This window comes from Phyllostomus discolor, chromosome 4 (assembly GCF_004126475.2).
Source record: "Phyllostomus discolor isolate MPI-MPIP mPhyDis1 chromosome 4, mPhyDis1.pri.v3, whole genome shotgun sequence".
In the NCBI taxonomy this organism is placed as follows: Eukaryota; Metazoa; Chordata; class Mammalia; order Chiroptera; family Phyllostomidae; genus Phyllostomus; species Phyllostomus discolor.
Genome location: NC_040906.2, coordinates 39,624,516 through 39,641,988, shown reverse-complemented (window position 1 = coordinate 39,641,988; position 17,473 = coordinate 39,624,516). Strand labels below are relative to the sequence as shown.

Sequence of the window (17,473 nt, the reverse complement as noted above, 5' to 3'; positions counted from 1 at the left end):
TAAGAGGAAGTTTGGAAATTCTTTTGTTTTTCCCCTCATCAAAGGAAGTGTGCTTAAGTTCTTTCCTATGAAGGGAAGTGTGCTTAAGTTACTGAAAGATGAATTAGATTATTCTGTATAGTTTCATGTTGTAAATATAGCATTAAGACATGGAGAAAGATATAAAGTTTCACAGAATAAACTGTATGAGAAATGTGAGATTTTTGTGGTATTTAAAATATCTAAATTGAATTATAGAATTTGTATATACATATTTTTTATTTTCTACAGTTTTAACGTCAGGTTCTGCTTAAAGGCAGATGGCAAAGGAGCACTTCCCACCAAACTTAGTAAGTGTTCTGTGGAAGAACTGTGTGATTTTGGAGATGCTGCATACATAACACTTAAAAATGTTTTTAGGATATTTGAGTAGTTACTCAAATAGTTGTTAATATTGCTTTTTTATTTAATTTGCTTGTTTACTTTTAAAGCCATTTAATATTGTAGCATAATTACTTTCTTGGAAACTCTTAACCCAGTTCAGAAACAATACATTTATTTGTTGGCATTGTGAACAAAACAGCCCACTGAATTGTAAATATGTTTACAAAGTTGTGAGAAAAATTAGCTTGAGGGAAATGAGTATTATTGTTTATAAGTAGATGATCTACTGAGAACTTGATATTTTATGTCTTGGAGAAGTCCCCAGCAATCTATGGACGAGAGATGGTTTAGAAATAGTGAGAAGGAGGAGACAAAGTTTTGGCACTAAGTTTAGTCCAGATAGCAAGTTCAGACTCTTCATTTCCAAAGTATGGTTTATGTGGTCCTGAGAACAAGGTGGGGAGTTAAGTTATTGTTGCCAAGACTGTCAGTATGTTAGTGCCAAGTACTAAGGTGTAATAATGTAGCAGGGGAAGAGGACTGAATCTTTTGTATGTGTGTTGCTGCATGAAAGTTCACGTAGTGTGGCAAGGAAAGGGAGGAGCTAAGGGGATGTCTAGAGGAGTATTTTACGTAGAGGAAATGGCAATTTCAAGAGGCCAGAGGTAAGAGCATGCTTTCTGTATTTGAGAAACAGCAAGGAAGGCAGTGTGGGTGGGTGGAGCAGAACTGGAAGCAAAATAATTGGGTTTTCACCCAAATTTGACATGAAGTTCAGCATTTAGAGAAACTTGAAAGATTTGTGAATTTAAGGATCTGCACTCTTTACCTCTTTGGAAGAAACTACTTAAACACCTGGATCTTAGAAGCAGTAAGCCTAGCAACTGCGCTTTAGACTATTGGGAGCACATTCACTTTAAGGTGATTCTAGACCCAAACAACTGTATTTGGCCACTTGCTTCATCAGGGACATGTTATGTCACACTTTGATATGGTAGCTGTTCATTCATTGTGTTTAATATATTGGTATGCATGCATATTAGTAAATATTTCTTAGTCACAATCATCAAGAGTCGTGCTACTTGCATTAATGGCTAACGTCTCAATTTACATATATTTCATGCTCTGAACTTCCTACTCTCAGTTTAATAATTTAATACAGAAGAGAAATTTCTCCTCTTATCTGGCAGATGTTTTACTACCATCATTATCTGTTGTCTGAATTAATTTGACATTACTTTGGAGACGGTTGGATTAATTAATTATTAAACATTTATTCAGAATTAATAGGTTGTGTTCTCACTACGATGTATAGATATGCTTAATGAATTAGGAGCCAATTACATACAGGAATAGAAAGCTCTGTTTATCTGAAAACTCATGATATCTAGGACAGATAGGTGTCCATACAGATTATGTTGGTTATAAATCCTTTGGTTTGTATAGATTTCCAGGTGGAACTTCTTTTGGATAAACTCAAGCAAAAAGGAGCAATTCGACGAGCACTGTTTCTCCATAACAGGTCCCCGGGTCACTCTAAGAACATGACCATTTCCCGGGGCGGCCGGATGCAGTGTGAGGAACTGATAGCATATCTGCGGGTAAGAGCTATTTCTCTGCTCCATTGTATTGTTTTTTTACTTACTGGTTTTGCTTTGTATCTAAATGATTTTCACATTCTATAAATTTTGGGTTATTAAATCAATAGGAAAGCACATCAAAATAGTCTTGAGGAAGTGTGGCTTTTTAAAATATCGAACCTAAGTGATGGACTTCTATTCCTGGTAGACTAGAGAGTTCAAACAGTCTTCCCATGATAATGCTACTGAATAAATTATGACAAATGTATTTCTTAAAAACTGCAGTACTCTCAAGACAGTACAAGAAATTTCTAGGGTCCCCCAAATGACCAACCAATTTAAAAACTTCATTGGCTAAACCTTACTTGTGAGTTGTAAGCAAATGTGTCCCCCAGGGTTACTGGTGTGGGGTAGAGCCAGGGCAGAGGGTGAGCAGTAACTGCGGACAGCAGTGCAGGGGTTTGGACTTGCCTGGGGCCTTCTGCCAGCCAGGGGTCCAGGCCTTCTGCCTCAGGTCTGCACACTTGCATGAGGCTAAAGTGTTTCAAGAGTGAAGGTGTGACTTGACTTTGGCAAAATGAAATGCAGAGCCTCTCTGTAACACTCTGGTATGGCACCAATGATTTCTGCAGGTTAAGTAAAATTTATTTTTAGAAAAAGCTAAATATAAGCTATTAGAAAAATGAACAGACATTAGAGGCTTGAGATGTTAGAATTATCAGTTATAGAATATAAATTTGTGTAAAATGTTTAAAGTAATAAATGATGAAAGTTCTAAAAAAAAAGACCAAAATATTAGGAAAGATTTAGAAGAATGCATCATTAACAGGCTTGATTTAACAGACCTACATGGAACTTGGCATCTAGCAATTAGAGACTATAAAAATTGATCATTTATAGGTCATAATGAGGTTTAAACAAATTTCAAAAAGTTGGTATAGAAAATATGCTATTTGATCACAGTGCAATTTTTAGAAATCAATAACAAAAAGATACATTGGGAAGTAGGAACTGTGATTTTAAATAACATGGATCAAAGAAGAGATCATAATGGAAATTTACTTGGGAGTGAACCATAATGAAAATACTGGATATCAAAATGTTTGGGGATCCAAAATGGTCACAGAGTAGGTGGATGTTACACTCACCTCTTCCCAGGACTGAACTGGGATTACAACTGAAGTATAGAGCAAGCGACCTGAACAACCAACTGAAGATTAGCTAAAGAGAGCCCTTTTTTCTTTTTTATTGAGTTTATTGGAGATGATATTGGTTAATAAAATTATATATAAGGATGTACATTTCTGTAATACATCACCTGTATATTGTGTTGTGTTTGTTCACCACCCCAAGTCGAGAAATCTTAAACCAAGGATTTACAGAAGAAGCCACATTAACACTGGTAGGAAGGGTGGAGGAGTGAAAAGAGTTGTCCTGCTTTCACAGGCAGCTGAGATTCTAGAGGGATATCTTAGCTCGGGGGTTTCTCCTGAGAAGTGTGGAGTCTCATCCCCAAGCCTGACTTCCCAGTCCACAGCACCAGAGCTGGGAAAGGAGCCCACATTACATCTGACTGTGAAAATCCTCATGCACTCTCTTAAAGGACGAACACACAAACACTGGTTTCAGCCACTCGCCCTGGGCTCTGGCAGAGGGAAGGTGGAATGGAATAGAGTTGTGTGAGTAGAGATTGGGGTTTGTGGTTCTGCAGAGAGAGGTGAAGGGACAGTGGTCAGGATCCCTGAGCTGAGTCACTGTCCCACTCAACAGATCATCTATCTTTCATGGAGCAATACCTTCTTTAGGGTATCAGCCTGGGGGAATGCAATAGCCCCATGCTCTGGACTCCTGTAGTCCTGCCCTGCAGAGCTTGTGCCCTGCTGAGGAGTCAGCCACCTGGACAGGGGTGTAGAGGTCTGGGCAGACTCAGGGGGGTTCATTGACTGAGATGAGGCTTTGGGGTGGGGACCATTTCCCCCGCCTTTCCCATGGAACAGACTGCTGCCTTCCTCTCACAGGAGATCTGCTAGTCCCACTCTCCTGACTCCCGGTGGCCCCACCCTTCCAGTTCCCGGTGGCTCCAGCCTGTTGAATTCTAGGCAGAAGCTGGTACAAGCTGTACCAGCTTTGTGGCTCTGGGGTGGGGGCCACTCCCCCTGCCTTCTCCTAAGCCTGATCGGCACCTTCCCCAATGGGAGATTGATTAGCCCCAGCCTCTCAACTCCCAGTGGCCCTACTCTGCCGAGATGGGTCTCCTGGAAGACTCTTGGGCAGACTGAGTTGTGTGGCTCTAGGATAGGGGGCATTTTACCCTCGAACATCCTAGTGCAGAGCCTTCCCTTCATACAGGCAACTCGTGGTCTGTTTGGGTCTGGTAAACTCTGCTGAACTCACTCTGAGGACTTTCTGCCACACCACCTCACAACAAAGGTGTGCAAACACCAAGCAGGTGGCAGTTGGACTTGGTAGATCCTAGGACATTTGCTGAGTGGTGTCAGACTCAGCAATGTTAGCAAGTTCGAACCTGTATCAGTTTGGTGAACACCACTTGCCTCTACCTATTGACTCACTGACAACCTACCTCATGCAAATCGAGTGCTGCCAGGGTCTCTTTCAGTGACTGAGCCTAATAGGCAGCCAGCAGATGAAGGGAGGCAGAGGTGGATCTCAGGATGCCTTGGGACTTTTGATGACCTGCTCCTGGGCCCAGTGTTGTTAAACCCAGGTTTGATAAGCAGCTTGGTCCTTTGTGCATACACCCAGGTGCAGCAAAGGCAACCAGAAACCAGATCCATGTGTAGCTTCTAACAGGTTGCCCAGGGCCAGTCACAGGCAGTGTCTGACATTGGTCAGCACTAGAGTCCATCCCAAGAGACTCCAGAACCAACACACCAGTAGTGGCTACACAACATCAGAACTGTATTCAATCAGCTTCACAAGCAGCATATCCAAAGGCAGGGACCAGAACCTGCTGAGGCAAATTCTGCTTCATGTGGTCAGCACCCACACAGCAGTTTGTACATGTGGTCAGGGTTGATCCTCAGAGCTAGCTAGCTTGAGGGTTGTTCCCCGGCACGAATGAGGCAGTAGCAATCAAGTCTCAATTAAAACAGGAAGGCCCACATAACTCCTACAAGGGACATCTGTGGAGCACCCAGCACAGGCGATCAAGGAGTCCCTGCCATAGGGTCCCACAGGGCACCTACTACGTGAAGCGATCCTACCAAGATTGGGAGTCATAGCAGATCTACCTAATAAATAGAAACAAACACAAAGAGGCAGCCAAAGTGGGGAGACAAAGAAACATTCCCCAAAATAAAGAACAGGAGAAATCTCCAGAAAAAAGCTAAATAAAAATGGAGGCAAGCAATTTATCAGATATAGAGTTCAAGGAATTCGGTGAGAACTATGACAGCCCAGAAAAGGACATAGAAACCATAAAAGTATCTAGTGTTTTCTTTAATATCTTCAAGGGCAAGACTGGGATGTCTGCTTTTACCACTTTTATTCAGTATAATACTGCGATATGTGGCCAAAGTGATCAGACAAGAAGAGGCTAAAGGGATCTGAATTGGAAAGGAAGAATCATAACTCTCATTATTTGAGGGAGGCAGGATACTGTATTTAGAGAACCCTGAAGATTCTGTCACATACTTCTAGAACTGATCAATGAATTTATAGCAGAAGGATACATGTCCAGAAATTAGTTGCATTTTTATATACCAATAATAAACTATCAGAATGAAAACTAAGAAAACAGTCTCATTTACAATTGCACCCAAAAAAAACTAGTAATAAATTTAACTGAAGATGTACAAGACCTGTACTCAGAAACTTATGACACTGAAGAAAGTAATTGAAGAAGATACAAATAAGGAGAAGTGTATATCATGTTCATAGATAGGACAAATTAACATCATTAAAATGTTAATCCATGCTACCAAAAGTAGTCTATAGATTCAGTGCAATTTCTATCAAGATAAAATGGAATATTTCACAGAACTAGAAAAAATAATCCAAAAATTTACATGGAATGACAAAAGACCCTGAAGAGCAACAGCAATGATGAGAAAGAAGAATAAAGTTGGAGGAATCATACTACCTGATATAAAACTAAGCCGTAGGAATCAAAACAGCATGTTACTATCATGAAAACAAACATAGATCAATGGACAGAATAAAGAGCCCAGAAATGAATTTATACCTTTATAATCTATTAATATTTGACAAAAAAAGCTACAAATGTAATGGAATAAAAATAGTCTATTCAATAATTGGTGTTGGGAAAATTGGGCAGATACATACAGAAAAATGAAACTAGATCACCTTCTTACACTATACACAAGAATAAACTCAAAATGGACTAAATGCTTAAATGTTAGACTTGAAACCATAAAAATCCTAGAAGAAAACATAGGCAGTACAATTTAGGACATTGTATGCATGTGTATATTTATGTGTGTGTGTATGTGTGTATATATATAATACATATATATATATTTTGACATATTTCCTCAAGCAAGGGGAAAAATAAACAAATGGCACTACATCAAACTAAGAAGGTTTTGCACAGCAAAGGAAACGAACAAAATGAAAAGACAGCCCAATGAATAGGAGAACATATTTGTCAATGATACATTTGGTAAGTGGTTAATATCTGAAATTTAAAAAGAATTTATACAACTCAACACCTGAAAAACAAACAATCCAATTAAAAAATGAGCAAAGGACATGAATAAACACTTCTCCAAATAGGATATATGGATGGCCAATAGATACATGAAACGATGCTCAACATCACTAATCATCAGAGAGATGCAAATTAAAACCACAATGAGGTATCACCTCACAGCTGTTAGAGTGGTTATCATTAATAAATCAGCAAGTGCTGGCGAGGATGTGGAGAAAGGGGAACCCTCATGCACTGTTGATGGGAATGTAAATTGGTGCAGCTACTGTGAAAAGCAGTATGGAGATACCTCAAAAAATTAAAAATGGACTTGCCTTATGACCCAGTGATTCTACTTCTGGGAATATATTCAAAGGAACTGGAAACACTAATTCAAAAGAATATATGCACCCCTATGTTTATTACAGCACTATTTATAATTGCTAAGATTTGGAATAGCCCAAGTATCCATCCATAGATGGATGGATGGAAGAGCTGTGGTAAATTTACAGCTTAGCATACCACACAGCCATAAAAAAGAAAGAAATCTCATCTTTTGGAACAGCGCGGATGCACCTGGAGAGTATTATACTAAGTGAAGTAAGCCAGTCAAAGAAAGACAAGTACCATATGATTTCACTCATAATTTGGAATTTAATGAATAAAATAACAAACTACTGAAACAGACTCATAGATACAGAGAACAGAGTGACAGCTGTCAGAGAGGAGGGAGTGAGGTGCTTGTTGAGAAAGAAGAGATTAAGAAAAAACCTGATAGACACAGACAACAGTATGGTGATTACCAGACAGAAAGGGAGTGGGTGGAGGTAGAAGAGGGTAACGGGGGGATAAATGGTGACAGAAGGAGACTTGACTTGGGGTAGTGAATTCAGGTATATTATCGAGTTATACACCCGAAAGCTATATAGATTCATTAACCAATATCACCCCAATAAACTCAATATATATTAAAAAAAGAAAAAAAAGTGTGGGATGTCAGTCATGTAAGTTTACCAGAATGTGAAGACAAATACATAGACTTAAATGCTATTGATCTGAATTGAAAGATTAAGAAAAAAATTAAAGGAAAAATTCTACAAAATTAGCTATTGAAAACTACAGATGAAAGAAGAAACAAAATTTCATGCCAGTCTTACACAAAGACATAGATGCAAAATGACTGAGCTGATTACATTCTAACAGTTTATTAAAAAGACAAAACCAACTTTGATTTATCCTAGGTTGGGTTAACTTTAACAATACAGAAGTGTAACTTATAAGAAAAACCATGATCATCTTACTTAAGTGTAGAAAAAGCTTTTGATTAAATAACTCTTTATGATTTAAGCAGGACAAGTACCTCAAGTTATAATTATGAAGAAACACCATCTTATATTTAAACAAAATCTGCCAATGCCTGTCAATTGGTGAAGATGTGAATTAATGAGAATTCTTAACACATTGCTGATGGCAGTGTAAATTGTTTTTTTTTTTATTCATTTTTATTTTTTTATTTGCTGTTCAAGTACAGTTTTCTGCTATTGTTTTGAAGACTTTGGAAAATAATGTGGCATAGACTGACAAACTACTTGTTGCTATGTAGAAGAAAAAACATTACATTTATTTTTTTTTGTAATAACAAAAACAAAGAGCAGCAAACCATCCAAAACACCTTTGAAGGAGAATGGGCAAATACATTTTAGATTTATTATGTAATAAAGTATTACTCAATGGTAAAACTTAACATCAGCTACATGCAACAGCATGGATGAATCTTGAGTATTGAACAGACAGGAGCAAATCACAAGAGTATATATGATCTCATTTTAAAGTAAACAGGAAAAACAAATTAATGAACACATTGTTTAGAGACATAAACACTGAAATAAAACTGCTGAAAGCATGCAAGGGAATGGTGAGCCTAAAATTCAGGTTAGTGGTTACGTCAGAGAAGGAAGGCAAGTGGTGAAAACAAAGGACTACATGGGTAACTTAAATGATACCAGGAATGTTCCAGTTACAATACGGAGCGTGCATTTGACAGTTCCTTTTATTTATATACCCCCTATATTTTTCTGTGAATCAAATACTACATTGTAAAATAATAATTGATTAAATGTTCTCAATGAATAATGATAATCTTTCTGGATACTCTATTATGTATGTAGTTTTACAGAGAGTTTTGGTAGTATTGGATCAAGATGAATAATACAGCTGTTTCTCCAGAGAGTTTGATATCATAGGTCGATGTCATTAATTTGAAGCTTTTTCATTTCTAGGATGAATCTGAATTTAGAGACAAACTCACTCCAATCACTATTTTTATGGAGTATCGGTTGGATTACAGAACAGCTGCTGACACAACAGGCTTGCAGCCCGTCCTTAACCAGTTCACTCCCGCCAACGTCAGCCGGCAGGTACAATTCATCATTACTTTCACACTTTAATTTTTGTTGTGGTGTTGCAATTCATATTTTAAAATATCACAAGAGATTGCTTTTATAATGTTGGGATTTCAGTCAAAGAAGTTGGTGGGGAAGAAATCTTGACTTTCAGGTTAGAGATATTTAAAGCCACTTCGATGTTAGTGATGTGGAAAGATGGAGTCACATAAAACAGTCAAATAATTCAAGGAAAACAACAAAATGCCAGTTTATTTATATTGTATTTTAGTAGTTTGTTATTTTGCTAAACAAGTTTTATATCTTATTTTCAATTTACATTTTAATCAAAAATACATATATATGTATAGTACATAAATTATTTTAATAAAACCAAATATAAAAAATTTCATAAAAACTATTATAATATTTTAGAAAATTTTATGTAAAAACGTATTCAAATATTGCGATTGTATTTCCTATTTCTTTCTCTTATTACACATTCATATTTTTAGATTAACATTTTTTCTTTTATAGAATGTTTTATGCCAAATTTTGATTGTTATTTCTTTGTCTAACACTCTTCTTTGTGTGTAATCTGGGAAAACTACATTTGGTAGAAGTATAAGGCAAATTAAAACACATTTTCAAGTCTTTTGTGATTTGTATATTTTAACGATATATTTTATATTTTATTTTGCAAATAATCAGAATATATGTGCCTTTTCTGTTACCCATTTATATAAAACTTTTAAACATAGTCATGTCTGAGATTATATTCTTTATATTTTTTATTTTTAGTGGATCAACAATATTAATAATTTAATGAATATCTGAGCCCTTTAGAGTCTAGCATTCAGTTTTATACATTTTTAAAAGTTAATTGTCTCATACTTTTACATTATGTGTTTTGATTTTGGGTCAAATTATTTTCTACGTAGAGTTTTAGAATTTTTGAAAATTATTTATCAGTGTTAACATTACATTTGATCAGCCTACTGAGATCAATAGTCTCTTTAATATCAATATAGTTTTGAAGCCAGGTAATCGAGTAAGTAAGCTAACTTTTGAAATCCTCTGAGAGAAATACTAACTTTAATAATATTTGGCTTCTTTTTTTCCTCCTCTTGCTCTGATTCTTTATTATTTGAATGTTTTTTCTTTGTGTCCTTCATTTATTTTAACAATAACATTATTCATCTTTAAGCATTTTTCTTCTGCATTTGGATCTTTATTATTTACTCTCATTTCTATGTTAATTACCCACCCACCATTCTTAATATTTACTTCTTTTTAAAACGGGTCCTTTATTTCTCTGGTCACATTACAAACTTGTTTACTGTGCTCTCTATAGAGTCCTGCTGACCAATAGAAGGATAACATGAGCACATTTGTAATTTTAGATTGACTGGGCAGCAACATTTTTTATAAGGTAGAAAACTGGCAAAATTAACATTAATGATGTATCTGTATTAGTTTGCTAGGACTGTCCTAAAAAATGACTACAGAATGGGTGGGTTAAACAAGAGAAATTAATTTTCTTACAGTTCTGGAGGCATGAAGTCCAAGATCAAGGTGTTGGCAGGGTTGGTTCCTTCCAAGCCTCTCTCTATGGCTTGCAGATGGTCACCTTGTCCCTGTGTCTTTATATGGTGGTTTCCCCATGTGGTTGTCTGTGTCCCAATCTCCTCATAAAGCTCCAGTCATATTAGGTCCCACCCCAGTGATGTGATTTAACTTAATTACCTTGTTAAAGACCATATCTCCAAATGTAAGTCACATTCTGGACTTCAACCTATGAAGTTTGAGGGAACACAAAACATTCCATGACACTATCCAAAATATTATCATTTGAATAAGTAATTGAATTAACAATTATCAGTGAAATATTTAACATTCTTTACACAGCTTTTTTACTATCTTCAAAGTCCAGAATATATTACATGCATATAGCACACCTAAATTCAGATGCTAAATCTTCAGCACAAACATTTTTTCTGTATTTTGAATTCATATAATTTGCAGTTGAAAAAGTAGGTTCACATACCCAAGTTGTTCTAAAGATACTAAAAGATTTTTAGCAACAGAATCAAGTGTCAGTTTTTAATTTAAATTTAAATCAATGCAAATTAAGTAAAGTTTAAAAATTAATTTCTTAGTCACACTGGGCACATTTTAAGTGGTCAAAAGCCACGTGTGACTCACTAGTGGCTACTGTACTGGACAGGGCAGCTCTGGAGTTTCGCTTTCTGCATCCTAATATTTTGGAGTTAGAGGTTTAGTGCTTTCTGCAGAGAGATGAGCTTTTTTCTCTCATCCTGCATGTATTTTTTTTAAAGATTTAATTTATTTATTTCAAGAGAGGGGAAGGGAGGGAGAAAGAGAGGGAGAGAAACATCAATGTGTGGTTGCCTCTTGCATGTTCCTAACTGGGGACCTGGCCCACAACCCAGGCATGTACCCTGACTGGGACTCGAACCAGCATCCCTTCGTTTTGCAGGCTGGCACCCAACCCATTGAGCCACACCAGCCAGGGCCCTTCATGTATTTATTCAAATAATGTATTAAGTTCTTACTCTCTGCAAGATGTTGAGTATATGACTGTAGAGATTTAATTCTCTGTAAATGGAAGACATTGCCCTATACTTTTCCATTTCTGAAACTATCTTTCTTAATAGCATATTTTAATACTTTAGCTGCACCAATGTCAGCCAAGTCCTTTTTTTTCAGTGTAGACTGATAGCCAAATATCCTTGTATCAGAATTTATTAATATTTTATATGTATTTCTTATTCCAAACTTCAGATGCTCATAATTCTGAGGTTCTTAATAGTTAATTTATTATCTGCAAAATCCACACTTTATTTTTGAACTAAATATAGCAGTAATTATATTTGGTATGACTTACAGAATCACCACAAAGTTCTTCTAATGGTTCTGCCCCTTCCCCTCTTCTTGAAGTGCACAGAAACTGCTTACATTTAGGTTACTGAATTAGCTTACATATATGAGGTCTGTATGAAAAAGTCCAGCCATTGTTAATATAACTAAAACGGTTTGCACTACATCGATGTAACCTGGCAGCTGAGGAGAGTGTACTGGAGTGTGCATGAGTGAACAGTCACAACTGTACTGTTCTAGTCAGTGGGGGTGGTAGACACCATTGAGTGAGCAAGTGTACTGTGTGGCCATCACATTCAAAATGACTGAACGAGTTGAGGAGTGCATCTGCATCAGATTTTGTGTTAAGCCTGAACATTCCTCCGTGGAAATGATTCAGATGATTCAGAAGACCACAGCTATGGGCAGCTGGTGATTGGCAGCTTATGCATCACATCTTTTACTGAGTTTTTGGTGAAACATCAAATCACTGAGGTGACTCAGCCCCCCTACAGTGCAGATTTGGTGTCCTGTGACTTCTAGCTTTTCCCAAAACTAAAATCACTTTTGAGAAGGAAGAAATTTTAGACCATTGATGAGATTATGGAAAATATGACGGGGCAGCAGATGGTGATTGGGAGAACTGTGTGAAGTCCCAAGGGGCCTACTTTGAAGGGCACTGAGGCATCACTCTCCTATGTACAGTGTTTCTTGTACCTTGTATCTTCTTCAATAAATGTCTCTCTTTTGCATGTTACGTGGGCTGGATACCTTCTGGACAGACCTTGTATTACTGGGTTACATCCCCAATTAAGTTAACATTTACTGTCTATCATATAATTTTATTCTGGGTAGCTGTATATTCCTTGTTAGTAACTTGGAAGCATATAGTCATTTTTTTTTCTCTTTCAAGGAAGCCTTTCATTATCTTTCCTTTTTAAATCTTTTTCTCTCTTTCTGTCAGCATTTGGACCTGAAGCCCTGTGGATGTTAACAGTAGACAAACCAAAAATGACTTCATTTTTTTCTCTTAATTTTTGTATTCTTTCAAATTCCCCATAACCTCTTCTGCTTCCTCCCACTATTCCTCTCTTTTGGGTTTTCCCCATTGCTCAGCTGGCACACTCTCATGACCAGATTGAGAGGAGAAATTCTGGTTTTTGCTTACCGTACCTCTTCTGGACAGGCTAACTTGAGTGAGTCTAGATCTTTTTCCTTCATCTCTTTCTGTGTGGCCATGCATATGCTGGATTCATTTTGCCCGGTTTCTGTTCCCTTTCGTTTGCGTGTCTGAATTGCTGTAATATCCACAACTCCTTTTTCTGTTAAACTCTGTAGCCACATTTCCACAATGTTGGCAGAGGCGTAGTCTGTGATGAGAAGCTCTTAAGGGAGTTTGTGTTCCCTGGGATCACACAACTTAGCTAGCAGCATCCAAACCCTCATTTCTTGACTGTTACTTTCTCTTCTACATGACACTTCATTCCAGAGTCATAACAGCTTACTTTGAGATAGAACTGAAAGGTTCCAGCTAATTCTGTTCTGTCCTAGGAATTGTTTTCTTCCTTATCATCCATGACTATTTACTAACCTGTTTAAGTGGGCAGGATTCCTTTTCCTCTTAGGTATGCAAATAAGTTGATGAATTTATACAAATATATGCCTGTGTGTATATGTATATTCACATGCTTCACATCTATTTTGATACATGTAGCATGTGTGACATGTATTGGTGTTTTTTTCATGTAGGAAAAATAAATTGCTTTTCTTTCCTAGGCTCATATTCTCCTTGATTGTGGTGAAGACAACATCTGTAAACCCAAACTGGAAGTTTCTGTAGACAGGTAAGTTTTGCTCCAAAATAATAAGCAGTATAGTAAGAAATTTAAATGGGAGAGCTTGTTTTTGTACTCAAAGTAATAGTATTTCTTAAGGAGAATTAGTTATGTTAGAGTATAATACATGATTTTTTATAATAGTAAAACTATCAATCTCGGAGCTTTAAAAAATATATACTATGTTTTCATTAATTGCATAGGTTGACAGACCTATGCCCATCCTTCACTGAGTAGTGTTAACAAAGTAACATATCTTCTTAAAGGTACATTTCATTATTGATATACTCCTAACTAAAGGAATCTGATTACCATTTATATAGTGTATAAATAATAATGAATTTTGTGGGAATCATGACACATAATTAATTCAGTTTTTTGGAAGAAGTCAAAGAATAATTATATACCAAGAAATATAAAATTGCTTTAGTAATAGATATGAATGATAGTGATGTACTAGTGGCACCCACATTTTCTGTCACTTAGAGAAGCATTGCATTTGCACTCAGTGTGCTGTTCCCAGTTTTCTGTTGAGCTGTGAAGCAGTCTTGAAATATCTGGAGATGCTGTTGATGTCAGCGTTGTCTGTGTATTTACCTCGTTTCTTTGAACAATCATGCTATCTCCCTGCAGTCCTTTTCTCATTGACTGGATTTGCATTCACTTGTAGAGATCAAAAGAAGATCTATGTTGGGGACGACAACCCTCTGACATTGATTGTTAAGGCTCAGAACCAAGGAGAAGGTGCCTATGAAGCTGAGCTCATTGTCTCCATCCCACCTCAGGCTGATTTCATCGGGGTTGTCCGCAATAGTGAAGTAAGCAAGCTGCCTCTTTAAAAATCGAAACACACTCATAAGTCTCATTAATATTAATAGACTCCTCCCCTATTTAGAGCAAGCTTAGCCATTCTACCTAAGGCTGAATTGCTAGACAGTAGAGTGCCTCTCTTACATAAGTCCTTTCAAGCCTAATACTTTGGATAATGCATTGATAATGACGTTTTTAAAATTGCTAGCTAAGTGCCTGAAAAAAGGTCAGACAGATAAAGTGTCTAAGCCTGTCCATCAAATTATTTGTCAGAGATAATATGGTTATGTATCTGAATCCTTAAGGGATCTTTCAGAAATACTTTTGCATTTATATGTGGCAATTGTACACAATTCTGGCTTCCACCTTACCTCACCCTGCCATTTACTCAAATAGATGTATTTGCTTTGTAAATCAAGAAACTTAAATATCCAACTGCATGACATTGTCTAGGAACGTTTTAGTCTTATGGCTTCTGCTTTTTTAATTTTTTGGTAATTAATTAATTTTTCTTTTAATCTATTTTTGTCTGTTAAAGGCCTTAGCAAGACTTTCCTGTGCATTTAAGACAGAAAACCACACCCGCCAGGTGGTATGTGATCTTGGAAACCCAATGAAGGCTGGAACTCAAGTAAGACATTTTATTTTATTAATTTTTATTAAGATTTTATTTATCTATTTTTAGAGAGGGAGAAGGGAGGGAGAAAGAGAGGGAGAGAAACATTGATGTGAGAGAAATACTGACCAGTTGCCTCTCACACACCCCCACTGGGGACCTGGTCTGCAACCCAGGCGTGTGCCCCAACTGGGAATCAAACCAGCAACCTTTTGGTTTGCAGGCTGATGCTCAATCCACTGAGCCAAACCAGCGGGGGCGAAGTAAGATATTTTAATTAGATGGAAAGAAAGCAGCATATTTTTCTGTGGGTTTGTTCATCTAATTTTTTAAATAAACACTTTAAAATAGTAACTTTAAATTGGTTTTAATTTAGAGTGCAGTGATTAGAAGTGTTTTGTTTAGTTGAGACTAAAATGCTAAAATAATGGGTTGTGCTATTACACTGTATTCAATAAACTGGTCTGCACACTCCCCTCATTTTGGTAAATGGATGAAAACGTGGTTTAAGGACTAAAGTGGTAACTTTGCTATTTTAAACGAATGCCTTAATGAATATTCAGAGCTACTTGGACAAATGCCAAGACTGTCATTCTTAGGTGAGATAGAATTTCTCATTAACTTGAAACCTTCATGGTTGTCCTGGACAGGATCAAGATGCATGCAGCTCACGGTGAATCAGGCTTCCCTTCAGATCCGGGGGAAGTTAGTACCAGGAGCTTGAGAGAAGCACTCCACGGTCCCTTCCCCAATCCTCCAAAGAGTCAACAAAATACAGGGTGGGGCAAAAGTAGGTTTACATTTATTTGTATGGAAAATACAATAATAAATAATAATACAAGGATAAACTCAGTGTTTTGCATACTCACAACTGTAAACCTACTTTTGCCCTACTCTGTATTCATCACAGAATTCTCAGTATCAAGGAAAAATGGCAGTATATTTTGTTACTTTTTTCAGTCAACCTAGATATTGGTAATTTGAAGATCTGTGATAATATGGGGCTAAATATTCCATATTTACTCTTAAACTCCATTCCTCTTACTAAATGTAGTGAAAGGATACAAACTTGCAACTAGTAGTAAGTCCTAGAGATCTCATCATGGTACTGTGAATATAGATAGTAATACTGTATTACCACCATCACACTCGCAGAGAGACTAGATCTTAGTTATGCCAACACAAAAAAGAAGTGATAATTGTGTGCCATGATAGAGGTGCTATCACTGCAAAAGCCATCATATTACAGTTTGTAAATGTATCAAATCATGCTCTACACCTTAAAGTTACAGTGTTACATATCAAATACATTTCAAATCAAAATGAAATACTCCATATTTTCTGTAAGCATATTTTCCATTAAAAGTCATTACTTCTAGATGTATGAGCTCTTAGGTCATGGGACTTGAGCAGAGGACCTAGAATTGCACTTTTCCACATGTACTTAACATGATGTTTCATTAATGAGTTGAACATACTTTTTATTTTTCATATTCTCATTCTCTCCAGCTTCTCCACTCATAGCGCATTCATTATGGATGATTCCAGTTTATTTCAAGCGGCCAGCTCCAGGCTCTGTAAAGTGGGAGGCAGTTTGAAGTCCCCAGAAATGCCTTTTCATGTGTTATTTATATGATCCCAAAAGCCTGCTTTCCCTTATCTTGTAACTCAGTTGTTCTCTTTAAAATAATAGTTTTCCACCTGCAGAAGTTAGGATGCTTGGTGTTGATGGGGTTGTGAGCGATGGGGAGAAATCCTGGTTCTGGTCCTATGTATGCCTTCTTTAGTCATGTTCTTCCACTCTTACACACCGGCCGTCTTCCTCCCCGCTCCGGTAACACAAGTTCAGTTGTCGGCTTCCTGTGACCAAGTCATTGTGTGCAGTTGTTTACTGAATCTACAGGCACTTACTTTTGCATTTTTTGGAAAGATAATGAATATTATATAGAGATATAATTAATATCTGCTGTCAAATAGACTCCATTATGGGTATCTTAAGAGAGATTTGATAGAAAGATCCAATTCAGTTATCTTTGTTAGAATATTTTAAGTTTATTGTAAGCTCAGAAGAACCCTGTTTAGGACATTCTTTTTTATTTGGACATTGGATTCAAAATGTCACGAATTAGACACTGTTTTAACCAACACGACCGTCTTTTCCTCTTCCTTCAGCTCTTAGCGGGCCTCCGCTTCAGCGTGCACCAGCAGTCGGAGATGGACACCTCTGTGAAGTTCGATTTACAAATCCAGAGGTATAAACACAGCCTTTTTCATTTATAATAACTTGAAATATTTGCCGTAAGTAGGTCATGCAATATATTTTAAAATGGAATAGAATT

The 17,473-nt window shown here is 36.9% G+C and overlaps 1 protein-coding gene across 2 annotated transcripts in view; it reads left to right on the top strand.

The window, feature by feature from the left end:
• ITGAV (integrin subunit alpha V) overlaps positions 1-17,473 on the top strand; it is an 84,703-nt gene that overhangs the window by 54,374 nt on the left and 12,856 nt on the right. For both annotated transcript variants that reach the window (XM_028508824.2, XM_028508823.2), the window contains exons 16-22: positions 271-329; positions 1,810-1,964; positions 8,892-9,029; positions 13,650-13,717; positions 14,379-14,526; positions 15,057-15,149; positions 17,307-17,386. In XM_028508824.2, coding sequence (XP_028364625.1) covers positions 271-329; positions 1,810-1,964; positions 8,892-9,029; positions 13,650-13,717; positions 14,379-14,526; positions 15,057-15,149; positions 17,307-17,386 — 741 coding nt within the window. The remainder of the gene's footprint in view (positions 1-270; positions 330-1,809; positions 1,965-8,891; positions 9,030-13,649; positions 13,718-14,378; positions 14,527-15,056; positions 15,150-17,306; positions 17,387-17,473) is intronic.